This window comes from Callionymus lyra, chromosome 3 (assembly GCF_982586985.1).
Source record: "Callionymus lyra chromosome 3, fCalLyr1.hap1.1, whole genome shotgun sequence".
NCBI lineage: Eukaryota > Metazoa > Chordata > Actinopteri > Syngnathiformes > Callionymidae > Callionymus > Callionymus lyra.
In genome coordinates, this window is record NC_141820.1 from 8,509,957 (window position 1) to 8,524,145 (window position 14,189).

The window sequence follows — 14,189 nt, forward strand, 5'->3', positions numbered from 1 at the left end:
GCTAGCTTCAGTGTTCATAGCATCAAGCTAGCTGCAGTGTTCATAGAATCAAGCTAGCTGCAGTGTTTATAGCATCAAGCTAGCTGCAGTGTTTATAGCATCAAGCTAGCTGCAGTGTTCATAGCATCAAGCTAGCTGCAGTGTTCATAGAATCAAGCTAGCTGCAGTGTTTATAGCATCAAGCTAGCTGCAGTGTTTATAGCATCAAGCTTGTTGCAGTGTTTATAGCATCAAGCTAGCTGCAGTGTTTATAGCATCAAGCTAGCTGCAGTGTTCATAGAATCAAGCTAGCTGCAGTGTTTATAGCATCAAGCTAGCTGCAGTGTTTATAGCATCAAGCTAGCTGCAGTGTTCATAGCATCAAGCTAGCTGCAGTGTTCATAGAATCAAGCTAGCTGCAGTGTTTATAGCATCAAGCTAGCTGCAGTGTTTATAGCATCAAGCTAGCTGCAGCGGCTCAAAGATGGGATATTCAATTTCTTCTTTAGTCGTCCTTTTTACATCATTTAAACAGAATAGTTTATCTCTTTGTTTAGTCGACATCTTTTTAAATCCATATATAAAGGTTGTTTTCTTAGTTTTTTTTACAAGATAAATATGCTCAAAACATGTTTTATTGTATTCTATATATTTATTTTTAATCTGATAGAAGGGGAATTTTTTTCTACTTGTTTTTTGTATTCACTTATATCTGTTTAAGGGCAGTAAATACTCACAGAAATTGAGGTTTTTAAAGTCCTAGAACCACAAATACAGATATACTCATATCAAGAGTCTAGTAATGCATAAGTTCTAAATAAATTAGTTTCTTCCTACATGATCTTTGACCCTCCACATAAAGGCAGCTGTAAAGGTTTCACTTAGACTAAAATAATAATAACTGTATTTTTTTTTTTTTTTTTTCAGAAATTCATTAGAGTTAGTAGTAGCTTTACATGAAAATAAAAAAAAACATTACTATGTAAAATGACACAACTTGGTGACAATAATATACAAGTATTTGATCATTATTACTACATGTATCATCCATTGGTTTGAAGTTTAATGCAGTAATACTATCGTCAGTGATACCAATGTGACTTTTAAACAACTTTTTCAAACGTGTTTCAAAGTCAAAGCTCGTGTTTCTTCATCTTAAGTCTCAAGAACCGTAAGTAGGTCAAGACACACGCCAGGGAGGAAATATTTGGTCGTCGAGGGTCTTTTTTAACCGAAGCAGGATGTTCCGAGGTGTCCGTGAACGCAGCATCTGAGTGACAGCCCTGCAGTCTAATCCAGGCAGAGATGCGAGCAGAACCGAGTGGACCCGAGCGGAGCCTCCATCGCTGCTGCTTTTAAACAACATTTTTAAATTTAAAAACCCGAACTATTGTTCAGAACCAGTCGCTCCCGCCCTCGGTGAGACCCGAGGCACCGTCTGGACAATGGAGTCGAACCTTCTCCCGGACAGTATCCGCCCTCCGCGGCTGCAGCCTGGCATCGGCTTCTTCGGCTCCGGCGGCACCGGGACCCTCCGCTCTCTGCGGCCCGGAGTCACGGTTCCGGTCGCGCCGCCGCCACCGCTGCTGCTCCCGTCCCCGGCCTCGCTCGCCGCCTCCTGCGGGCCTCCTCCGCCGCCGCCGCCGCTGCAGCTCCACAGCCTGTACGGCGGGCTCGGCGCCGGCCTGGGGCCCGGGGCCAACCCCGGGAACCCGGCGGTGCTGAAGGAGGCGGTGGAGGCGGTGGTCCGGAGCTTCGCCAAACACACACAGGGCTATGGAAGAGGTAGGAACGGTTACAATAACTTCCATGAGGGGCTTTAGTTAGAGGATCTACTTCACTTATCTTTGTTAAAGTACGATTAAAAACTCTATTGTTTGACTTACTTTTTAAGTAGATAAGTGAACAATAAATCCTTCAATTCATAATAGGGATTAACTTTTAAATCTCTTGGGGTTAAATGTACACGTTTATTCTAATGAATTGAATTGTTAAACAAGTCAAACATAATGAACACAATAAAGCATGACAAGTCAAATTAAACGGACAGATGCTTCTATTGTGTGCTTATAGAGCTTAACATTCAACTAAAGTGTAGATTTAAGTGTGTGTTGTTGTGACTCTATTGTGTCATTAGTGTGTGTTTGTACAAAACTCTCTTGAAATATTGACGTTAGTAAATGATCTTAAGCCCCGCCCACTGAAAACACTTTGTTTTTCTGGGGATTCAATCTTGTTGACCATAACCACACCCGCTCAAACATGGAGGTTTGTCACCGCGCGTCGTCAATACCGGGAGTCTCCACCTCCAAGGGACTCGTTGTAAAAACAAAGCAGGGCTTGATTACAGCTGCCTGGAGGAGGAGTGACGCCATTGTTACGTCAAAATGGGCTCTCGTAACCTCTCGTTCGCCCAGATTTCAGAGCAACTTAATAAAGTAATAAGTGTAAAACATGGTCATGATGAGGAACTTACTGTATCTTGAAGAACATTTACTACATGTCAGTCAGGAGGGTTTGAGTTTGACATTAGTTGAGCTTTACTAACCTCAAGACTAATGCAACAAGTAATCAAGTCAAATTATTTCAAGTGTATTTCAAAGTCCTTGTTTGTTAATTCTTATTTAATTAATTACTGTTGTATTACTGTACAATTATTATGCTTTGAATAGTTACACTGAATTTATTATCTATACTCAGTCTTCATTTTCTCTACAAGTAATGTTTCGTGTGATAGAATTTTCATCAAGAAAAGTGCAGTAATTCCAGCAGATAACAGAAGTGCACGTCCCTGATGCTAATAGGATTTATTTCCAAAAGATTGTCCCTCTGTGCTCCTTCAATAAGCCTCTTCCTATTACTGAACCCATTTAAGGCTACTTAGCGCCTCCATTAAGATTCGCAGTTAAATTAAAGTCAACTATTTCATGTAATCTTGTACTTTTTGCGTTGTTTACACACCTATTTGTGTGGTACACTTACTTAGGTACGACATAGAACAAGAGATATTAATAGAGAAAGATGGTACGTGGAAACATTTTCAAAATGTATAATGAATTAAAGCCTTTTTTTGTAACACGGCAGTAAAACGGCTACAAAAAAAATGGCCTACTACAGTCAATTTACCATTATAAAGTAGTTTTTGAAGCAGTTTTCGTTATTTAAATATCCTCAAAATTGTCTTTGGTTGTTTAATAACAAGTTCTAGATTTAAATCACACAAAGACAGGTATATTTCAATAACAACCGGTTGTGGTGACGCGATCTAAACGGAAGAAAGATGTTTTCGGGGGAACAAAGAAATCTTCATGTCTTGTCTGTGTTTAATTTATTTGTTTCAAAGACAGACACTAGTCATTCCAGACCCGACCCGCCCACCTCCCCAGTATGCTCTCCATTTGTTTGGGATTTACAGTCGTACGGGAAATGTCTTCGCATTGGAACCGGACACGAGGACGTTAGGTAGACAAGGTCACTTCACTGGGGAAGAAGATTATTATTAGGACGAAGGAAATGACTTCACCGGGCAGACGTGGAATCATAAGCAGGAATCCAAGTAAAGCCCAGAAGTCTGTGTACAATAATGTGTTGTTAATAATGGATTTAACCATTTTTTTCCTTCATGTCTAGTCTACGACCAGGACTTCTCAGAGTTTGCCAAAAACTCAATTTCATTAGATCAGTCACGTATTTCTAAGCGTAACCAAAGTGGTTTTCAGAATTCTTCCTCAACATTCTTGCCTGGAATGTCACAAGGAAAGGTTCAAGAAATCTAATAAGTCATCGGTTCAGGCATATATTTCTAGAATGTTGACCTAGATCTGAGGCTGAAGTATCACTTTGTGTCGTGTGATCCACGAATCTCTGATTATTTTTTTTTTTACAGTGAGATTCACTTGAGTTTTTACATCCACACGCTGGGATTTACAGTATAAATCCGCTCACAATCTGTTTACAGCAGCTCCGGGTAATTATCCGTCGCCTCACATTGTTTGTGAGCAAAAGAAACCAGCTGCTTATGTTCCAATCAAACAATGTGAGCTGTGTGGTGTAAAGAGTTTAGAAGTGGGTCCTTCAGAAGCGGCTCTGGAAAGTTTTTACCTTTTTTTTTTTTCTGTTGTCCATAATGTTGGTAGAAATGTACTTCTCGTTTTGTATCAACTGTTGGTGTATTTCTGAAAATACTTGTTAAGTGTGTACAATTCAAGAATTTGGCATTATGATACGTATCAGGATACAGGGTCAATGATACACTATATCGTGGTACTGTAGTAATGAGGATATATATGTAGTATTGTTGAGTACTTGACTCTGGTGTTGCAGAATTTACAGACCACATGCCTCTTGACGAAGTCGTAACTGCTTTCATTTTTTTTTCCAAAAAAAAATGTCCAAACATCAGCTTAAAAAGTTGCTGGAGTCGACTGTATCCTCTCGTCCTCAGTCATCGCCATGTCCTCAAAGGATTTAATTCTTCCTTGAGCCGATAACATATGTATCACGATACAAGGACAACGATACGGTGTAGTACGATGTATTATGATATATAGTGATACTGTAGTAACAAGTATATATGTGTAGTATTGTCCAGTACTTGACTCTGGTGTTGTAGTATTTACAGACCACATGACTCTTGACGAAGTCGTAACTGCTTTCTTTTGTTTTCAAACCAAAATATGTCCAAACATAAGCTTTAAAAGCTGCTGGAGTCGCTGTATCCTCTTGTCCTCAGTCATCGACGGGATCTTGCGAGATTTCATGATTCTTTAAGCTGCAGAGGACGTAATGTCTGCTGCCATCTACCGGCCGGAAGTTTAATTGCAACACAAAAATGAACATACAATAATTCAATTGTTTATTAAAAAAACAGTTGATTTATTATGAAAGTAAATCTGTACCATTGGACTTTGAATGTGAATTCCTGAAATATTATTTTTAAACATTGAATTAATTTTAATTGAATTTTTTTCTTACATGGAATTTTGAATAGATCCCTTTTTTAAATTGAATTACTTAAACAGAAATCTTTTTACACATTGAATATGAAACTGAATTTATTTATGTGCATGAAATTGATGTTTTTTGATGCTGTAAAAATTCACTGATAGAAATTAATAATCAAAGTCCAAGGGCACAGTTTTACTTCCTTCATTTATTTGATTTCAAACACAATTTATTGAAATTCAAACCATAATATAATATGATTTGAAAGCCAAAGATATCGATACAGTGACGTTGAATATTGATAGTATTGATGGTATTGTGAAAAAAACCCAACCTAAACTATTTCAGCGTATCAATATTTTCTCACACCTCAAGATTCCTGATTCTAATCTTAAATATTCGAATTCATGAACTGGTGACTTTTAGTTTTTCTTGTACTTCACTAACCACGACAAGTTAGCAGGTCAACATTCTCACAAGATAAAATTGCATTTTTTGTACATGGACTTCCATGTTAATATCCCACTTCTGACACCATCTGTCAACCAGGATCCTGGTCTAAAAATGTACCACTGTGTTTTGGAACCTGACCCCCAAGAGGCCCACATACTCAACATTGTGATGGCGGCCCCTACGACCTTCAGAAAATCCAAACTAATTCTAAATCTTCTAAATCGTGAATATAAAACTGCTCCATAAATGTATTTAACAGTAGTAATTCATGGTAATGACGATTTATTGTGTCTCCAGTCAACGTGGTGGAAGCTCTGCAGGAGTTCTGGCAGATGAAGTTGACCCGAGGAGCCGACCTGCGCAACGGAGCTCTGGTGGTCTACGAGATGGTCCCGTCCAACAGTGCGCCGTACGTCTGCTATGTCAGCCTCCCGGGAGGAAGCTGCTTCGGGAGCTTCCAGGTGAGTGAACGTGGCCTCTTGACCGCTTCATACCCGAGACTGACCGGTCTCCTCTCGTCCTCAGTTCTGTCCCACCAAGGCCGAGGCCAGACGCAGTGCAGCCAAAATAGCTCTGATGAACTCGGTTTTCAACGAACATCCCTCGCGTCGGATCACGGACGCGTTCATAGAGAAGAGCGTCAGTGAAGCGTTGGCCTCGTTCAACGTGAGTTTCTGCATCTTTTCTCCAGGATCTACGACTTTCTTAATGACTCTTATTTGAACTTTATTAGAAGTCATCAAGATATCAAGTGTGAGTACCAGCACAGGACCAAGCCTACTTCTACCTCCTCGATGCTTTATAGTATTACTCCACTATGCTCTGTAGTATTACTCTATAAGGCTCCTAGTATTACTCTGTGAGGCTCCGTAGTATTACTCTGTGAGGATCCGTAGTATTACTCCACGATGCTCTGTAGTATTATTCCGCTATGCTCCATAGTATTACTCTGCGATGTTCCAAGTATTACTCTGCGATTCCCTGTAGTATTACTCCTCCATGCTCTATAGTGTTACTCTGCTATGCTCTGTAGTATTACTCTGTGAGGCTCTGTAGTAGTACTCTGTGAGGCTATGTAGTATTACTCTGTGAGGCTATGTAGTATTACTCTGTGAGGCTCCATAGTATTACTCTGTGAGGCTCCGTAGTATTACTCCTTGATGCTCTATAGTATTACTCTGCGATGCTCCATAGTATTACTCCGCGATGCTCCGTAGTAATACTCCGCTATGCTCTGTAGTATTATTCTGCGATGCTCCGTAATATTACTTCACAATGCTCTATAGTATTTCTCTGTGATGCTCCGTAGTCTTACTCCTTGATGCTCTATAGTATTACTCCGCAATGGTCCTTAGTATTTCTCCGCAATGCTCCTCAGTATTACTACATGAGGCCCTGTAGTATTACTCCGCGAAGAACCCTAGTATTGCTCTGTAAGGCTTTGAAGTATTACTCGTACTATTGCTCTGTAAGGCTCCATAGTATTATTCATACTCTTACTCTGCGAGACTCCATAGTATTACTTGTATACTTGTACTTGTAGTAAAACTCCCTGAGGCTCCTTATTCAGGAGTAGTACTATTTGTGACTACTAGGAAGCTGCACCATGCCTAACATACGTTTTAATCCAGTTTTACTTGTAGTACGAACAATATAGTAATTTATTTCTTCTGAACAATGACTTAACTGTTTGAAAATAACGAGCCTCCCTGAAGAGTCTTGTTGTTGTTGATCTGCTTCTATTTTCTCTGAACGCTGTCATCGTTCTTGCATGAAGTCAGTTCTTGACGTCTCTGAGTCTCTCCATTACAGATAAAATACCTCTAACTTAATTCTCCGATAGAAAATCCAGTTACCTGATAGAGTTATGATGTTTAATCTATACATTAGCAAAAGCATTGTATAAACTACAGGGTTCAAAGTGTGTAACAAAGTAGCATCTTAAAGAATAATAACATCTTTAATTTAGAATCAGAATTATTTGTTAGTTGAACATGATGATCGACAGTGATGTTCTACTAGTCATGAAACTCAGTGACTCTATGATAAACAATAATTTAGAAAATAAAATACATAAAATAAGTTTAGAAAAGTCAATCAATATGTACAAAATAAACACAAAAAATCTGTTCAGTGCTGTATTTCACAGTTATATTTACAGTTTTTACACTAAAAAATACACTTTTAAATTTCATAAAATCCACAAGTATTAAAACTTGTATCCTCCTGATTATCATCAAATATCATCAGAAGTTTATTCATTTCTTAGTTGAAAGCATTTCTTTGCAGCAGAAACTCTTGTCTTCACATCAGATCCAGGTCATGCACGACTTATAACCAGCGTGAATTGATTTCCCTCCTTCTTCGCCTCGTCCTGCTGTGAAATGTTCTCTCAGAAGTTTAAACAAACTCCCACTTGTGAGTCAGAATGGATGTCGTTGGTGTCAGTCCCAGCATTCCTCGATCGTCGGGAGAAACATTCCGTTATTATCCTGATAAGGCTCTAAAGTTGTGTGTCTGGGAAGGATTTTTTTTGTGGTTTGGAGTGTGTTTCACATGTGTGTGTGTTGTCGTCGTTCACAGGGCAACAGAGAAGAGGCCGACAATCCCAACACGGGGATCGGAGCGTTCCGCTTCATGCTGGAGTCCAACAAGGGAAAATCCATGCTTGAGTTTCAGGTGCTTGAAACGATCCGAGTCTTCGTCTTAGAACAACAACATGTTCCAATGATTGAATCATCTTCTCGTTTCTCGCTGCAGGAGCTGATGACAGTTTTCCAGCTGCTTCACTGGAACGGAAGTCTGAAGGCCATGAGGGAAAGACAATGCTCCCGCCAGGTACTTCAGAAGATTCGGTTAAAAGTTCTGTCGATCTTAACACGATTCATGGTGGATCTGGTGCCAGGGTGATGGATGGGAGTCTGGAAACTATCAAAGCGTTGCTGGGACAGAGTCAAGGAGGTTCTCGTGGTCTGTTAGATCATCGTTGGACGTCGAGTTCGTCTTGAATTATGACTTGAAACAAGTCTGGAAAAATTAAACCATTGAAATATCATGTTACTTAAGCATAACATCATTATTACTAGGTGTGTGTATTGTTAAGAATCTGTTGATACGATCTCTATCACGATACAAGCACAATGATACCATATATAGTGATAATGTAGTAACACGTATATATTTGTAGTGTTGTCGAGTACTTGACTCTGGTGTTGTAGTATTTACAGACCACATGACTCTTGACAAAGTCGTAACTGCTTTAATTTGTTTTCAAACCAAAATATGTCCAAACATCAGCTTTAATAGCTGCTGGAGTCGACTGTATCCTCTCGTCCTCAGTCATATCAGTATTCCATTGTTTCTTTTGCTACGGAGGACGTAATGGCTGCTGCCGTCCAGAGACTGGAAGTTTAATGAAAGACATTCAATATATATTTAATAAAACATCGAAACAACTAGAAATATACTAACCAAAAAGAAAAATTATTTTCATGGAAAACAAACCCAACAAAAATTATATTCACAAAGACACCCATTAAAACATCCAAAAATGTGTATTTCTTTCAAAGTACTTGGCTCTGGTGTTGATGACTCTTGACAAATTTCACTTTTTAAAAACAAAATATGTCAAAACATATACTCTGTGAGGCTCTGTAGTATTATTCCGCTTAGCTCTGGTGTTGCATGACTCTTGACAATTTTTTTTTTTTTTAACTAAATAACATCAGCTTTGAAATTTGCTGGAGTCAACTGTATCCTCTCGTCCTTAGTCATCGCCGATATCTTGCAGGATTTCATTGTTACTTTAGCTGCGTAGGTCATAATGACTGCTTAAAAGCCCCAAAAAACTTAATTTAATATCGATACAGTTTCGTGAAGGGAAAAAAACATCTCGACATTTAAGTGTATTGATATTTTCATATGATCCTAATTGTTATAGAAAGGCTCTTTACAAATGATTACTAACTGACTTACTTCAGTATTTACTTTTTCAATAAAGTATTTCTGTGTTGCTGTTAGCTAACAACTTATTTTCTTCTCCATTACATTATATATATATTATATATTATATATTATATATATATACAGTGTATATATATATATATATATATATATATATTATATAATATTCTTATTGATTAGAATGGAGTTGTAGAAACTTAGAATGGGTTTGAAATTCAATTTATCTTTAAATTAATCAAGCCATCAATATGTTCTGTTTGTTTGTCAACTTGAATATTTCATCTTAAATCTGAGATTGTGTAACGATTTAAGTCCAAACTGTACCTTTTTGACACATTTTTGTATTTATTTTTTGAACTATACTTGTCTGGCTATTGAAGTCTCGTGAAACCTGGCCTCGACAAGTCATTTTCCATGACCCCACCGAATTCCAAGCAAATTTAAGTTCATGTTGCTATGGTTACACATAAAGATGCCAGTGTTTAAGATAAGATAAAGAACCAGGATGATGGATGTCAACAAGTTGAGTTAAAAGACACCATTGCATATGTTTATAAACGTATTGATAGATTCCTAATTGGAGCAAAACTGGTCGGAATAAAGGTGAACAAACGCAGAGATTGATTGATATTCCTTTTATCTTCCTTCATCCGGGATATTTGGTGAAGGTGAATCAAGCCTTCTGGATTAAAAGCACGTCTTCACAATCAGACTTCCTGTTTAATATCAATGTTGTTCAACAAGCGACCTTGAGATTTTAGCACCGTTTGACTTCCCTCAAGTTTTATCTCCATCCATCTCACCCACAACAACTGTAAATAAAAACACGATTTAATCGCCCTTGTTTTTCTGTCAGAATTCCATACCGCCCTAGTAATCCCCTCGTCTCCCCTGCAGGAGGTGCTGGCCCACTACTCCCACCGGGCCCTGGATGACGACATGCGCACTCAGATGGCGGCCGACTGGGTGAACCGGGAGCAGAGCGTCGCCGGCACCATCGGTCAGGAGCTGGCGTCCACGGAGCGCGAGCTGGAGGACGCCAGGCTGGCGGGGAGGGAACTGAGATTTTACAAGGAGAAGAAGGACATCATGATGCTCGCCGTGGGTCAGTTGAATTCCGCCAACGCCTGCAGTACGCTGCCCTCGCACTAGAGACCCCGGAGACCCTCGGGAGCCGACGTCACTCTTGTCCGGAGGTTTGTATTCACGGGACCGAAGCTTGGGGCGACGACTTTAAACCATCGTGAAACTTGTGGACGCGTCGAGTATTAGAGCCATATGAAGACACGACAACAACAACAAGCACAAAACCTTTATACAAACGTATTCAACTGGTTTATTCAGATTCAATGATCAATAGTTTGGATTGTTTTGACGTTCATGAAAGTTGGATCTATGATGAGAACTCATCCCTTATTTGTCATACTTTTCTAGCTCTCCAAGTCCCATAATGCACTGCAGCAGTTGAAGTTCTCAGAAACACAAGTTGTGAAACTCAAGTGATGTAGAAAAATGATCTTAAGCCCCGCCCACTGAACACACGTTTCTGGAGATGAAATCTTGTTGACCATAACCATGCCCAGGTTTGTCACCGCGCGTCATAAATCCCGGAATTCTCCGCCTCCAAGGGTCCTCGTTATATAAACAAAGCGGGGCCTGATCACAGCTGGCTGGAGGAGGAGTGAAGCCATTATTACGTCATCATGGACTCTCGTAACCTCTCGTTCGCCCAGATTTCGGAGTAACTTTATAAAGTAATGAGTTGAAAACATGGTCATGATGAGAGACTTACTGAGTCTTGGAGAGGAAGACTTCAACGTTTCAAAATTGTTTAAGATAATCAAAGGTTTCAATGGAACCAGTAAAGACGTTAAACCCCTCGTTTCAAGCATAGGTTTCAAGATACAGTCTCGTCATTTCCTGTGTTAGATTTCATTGAACTATTGGTTCCGAGTCTAAGATCAATATCCGTCTGGATCATTATTAACTTGCGGAATGCGTGATCAGACATCCTCGTCTCTGCAGTCGTGTTCGTGCCTTCGCTCTCAGGTCGGTGGATTAGCCACTTCCCTCAGCAGCTCTCACCGCTTTGTGCCTCAAATATTTGTAAACGCGTTGCATCACTAATGTTTACATCCCGACCTGCGGATACAAAGTCTACCTTCCGCTGGTGAATGTATTTGACATTTGTAAATGTGAACCATCCAATTGTTTTGAATGTGGACGTCAAACCAGTTGATGTCGTCGCAGCCTTTTTTCTATTTACTCTCTTCAAAATGTTAGTGTTTCATATACCGGTATATATTTGTAATGTTTAATGTCGAGCAGTAACTTGTGACGCCATGAATCGGCTCTTAAAGGTCACAATAAGGTTCTCAATAACACCAGCATATCTTGGGACCAGGCTGTTGGTAATGGTTTGTAATATTCAACATTTGTTCAAGAACTATTGCTGGTATATTCTTCTAGAGTCGCCTTGTCGCCCTTTGAAATCTAAGATTCCAGTGGACCTGTCTTGACGATTTAATGTCTGAACATGTCGATTTAATGTGTCAAACTGCCCGGGGGCCAAATCAGACCCAGCGAGTCATTTTATGTTCCTCGCCGATCAGTCAAAATCAAAGTACCTTTTTTTTTTCGGAGCAAGATATTTTCGGAGTATTACCACGGATCCTTGGGGAGTAATACTACGGAGGCTCGGGGAGTAAAATTACAGAGCCTCGCGCAGAAATACTACACAGCCTCGCGGAGAAATACTACACAGCCTCGCGCAGTAATACTACACAGCCTCGCAGAGTAATACTACCTAGCCTCGCGCAGTAATACTACACAGCCTCGCAGAGTAATACTACACAGCCTCGGGGAGTAATACTACACAGCCTCGCGGAGTAATACTAGAAAGTCCGCGGAGAAATGCTACGAAGCCTCGGGGAGCAATACTACGGAGCCTCACGTAGTAATGCTACGAAGCCTCAAGGAGTAATACTACCAGACCTCGCAGTGTAACACTACATAGCCTCGCAGAGTAATACTACAAAGTCCGCGGAGCAATGCTGCGAAGCCTTGCAGAGTAATGCTACGGAGCCTCGCGGAATAATACTACGAAGCCCGCGAAGTATGCCAGAAGTCTGCGAAGCAATGCTACGTAGGCTTGCGGGGTAATGCTACGAAGTCTGGAGTAATACTACGAAGCCTCGTGGAGTAATGCTACGAAGCCTTGGGGAGTAATACTACAGAGCCTCTGAGAGTAACATTGCGGTGCCTCGCAGAGTAATACTACGCCGCCGTTGACCACTGCCAAGTAACATTTCACCCTGTCCAATATTATCTTGCTCATAGGTGGTTGTAAAAACAATGTGGCTATTTTGGAAAAATGTTCACGTCCGAAATAAGCCAACCGTCCGGCACAAGATTATCGTCAACATTCATTGTGAAAACTGCCTTATTTGCCGACGTAGTAGATACTTTGGTACTTGACTTATCTGTTACTTTGATACGTTTTTTGAAGGTTGGACCATCTTTTTTCTTTTTTGTTCTGTCAAAGTGACGCCATTAGAATGTACAGTGCATCAGCAAAAGGACCTAGAATACGTGCAACATTTAGCAATGGCGTTAAAATAAAACACATGTACTTCTAATGTGGTTTATTTAGAAGAAGGTCATTTGTGGTTTGAGGGAAACACAAAAGACCAGACGAGCAGATACTCCAAGTGTGAGGTAGTGTTGTTGACCAGCACTCAAGGTCGGTCATATTCCAAGTCATCATCAGAGGCTGTAAAAACAATGATCCTAAATCCTCCTAAAACGGCTAAATAATGTCCTGAGATGAAGCTTTCTTCCCGACGACAGCCCCGTTTTCATTTCCTCTCTCCCTGATTGAATTCCAGCTCGGCAACGAGCGGGTGCTTCAGACACTCGTGTAATGGAATTGAGAGTCAAATAATTGCTCCGTGGAAAGGAAATGTGGTTTTCTGTTAGTCCTGTGGTTCCGTCGGATTGTCAACATCTGAGAATCATTACCTGCTGTTTGAAGGGGCTGCGAACACAAAGGATTTATTGGAGCCGAGTCGCTCTTCGATGCCAAATACCTTCGATTAATTTATGATCGCACACATGCCGACAACATACTCCCAACTTTAATACTTGTGATGCTTCTACAAACGACTGTTACACGACCTATGAAGGGTAACTGTCACATTTATAATCTGTAGATTTTGGTACTTTGCTCAAGAACTGTGTGAAAGCGTTTTGTAATGTTCCGTCTGTTGAGCTGCTCAAATTGAGCGCCATCTTGTTTTTGTTGATATGTTTGCCATCGGTCGAAAGCCAGGCGCAGTATAATGCAATCTTCGTTTGTACGTTTAATCATTTTGTTGTTTTTTTAATTCAATCAAATAATCTCTGTGTTTTTGTTTCTATTCAATGCATGACGTGTGGATTATTTTATACAGTGTTTTGATATGTTTTTTTCACTTGTATTGTAGTTTCTTCCTTGTTGAAAACTTTTATATTCTTGTTTATACATTTTGTAGATTTTTATGACATAATAAAATGGTTGATATCTGTTTTAGTGTCTGTTGTTCTTTGTCAGGCGTCTTTTATGATGCGCGTTGATCACATAATAGATTATTGATCACAGGATTTGACTAATATTATATATCTTCTCTAGTTAAGGACTTGTTTCACTAGTTACTAAAACTAAAATATATTTTTCTTTTGAGCATTGCAGTAAATGTGGTAAAAAGGTTTGTGTTGAACCAATTCAGAATATTGTTTTTTTTAAATATATTTTAAATTATTATATATATATATATATATATATATATATATATATATTTTTTTTTTGAATA

General features: G+C 39.6%; 1 protein-coding gene across 1 annotated transcript; it reads left to right on the plus strand.

Annotated features, from left to right (window-relative positions):
• Window positions 1-914: 914 nt before the first annotated feature.
• Window positions 915-13,909, plus strand: lix1l (limb and CNS expressed 1 like). The gene is made up of 6 exons (XM_087786336.1): window positions 915-1,764; window positions 5,674-5,837; window positions 5,902-6,042; window positions 7,960-8,055; window positions 8,137-8,214; window positions 10,237-13,909. The coding sequence occupies exons 1-6, from the start codon at window positions 1,425-1,427 to the stop codon at window positions 10,489-10,491; spliced, it is 1,074 nt and encodes a 357-aa protein (XP_087642462.1). The 5' UTR covers window positions 915-1,424; the 3' UTR covers window positions 10,492-13,909.
• Window positions 13,910-14,189: the final 280 nt, after the last annotated feature.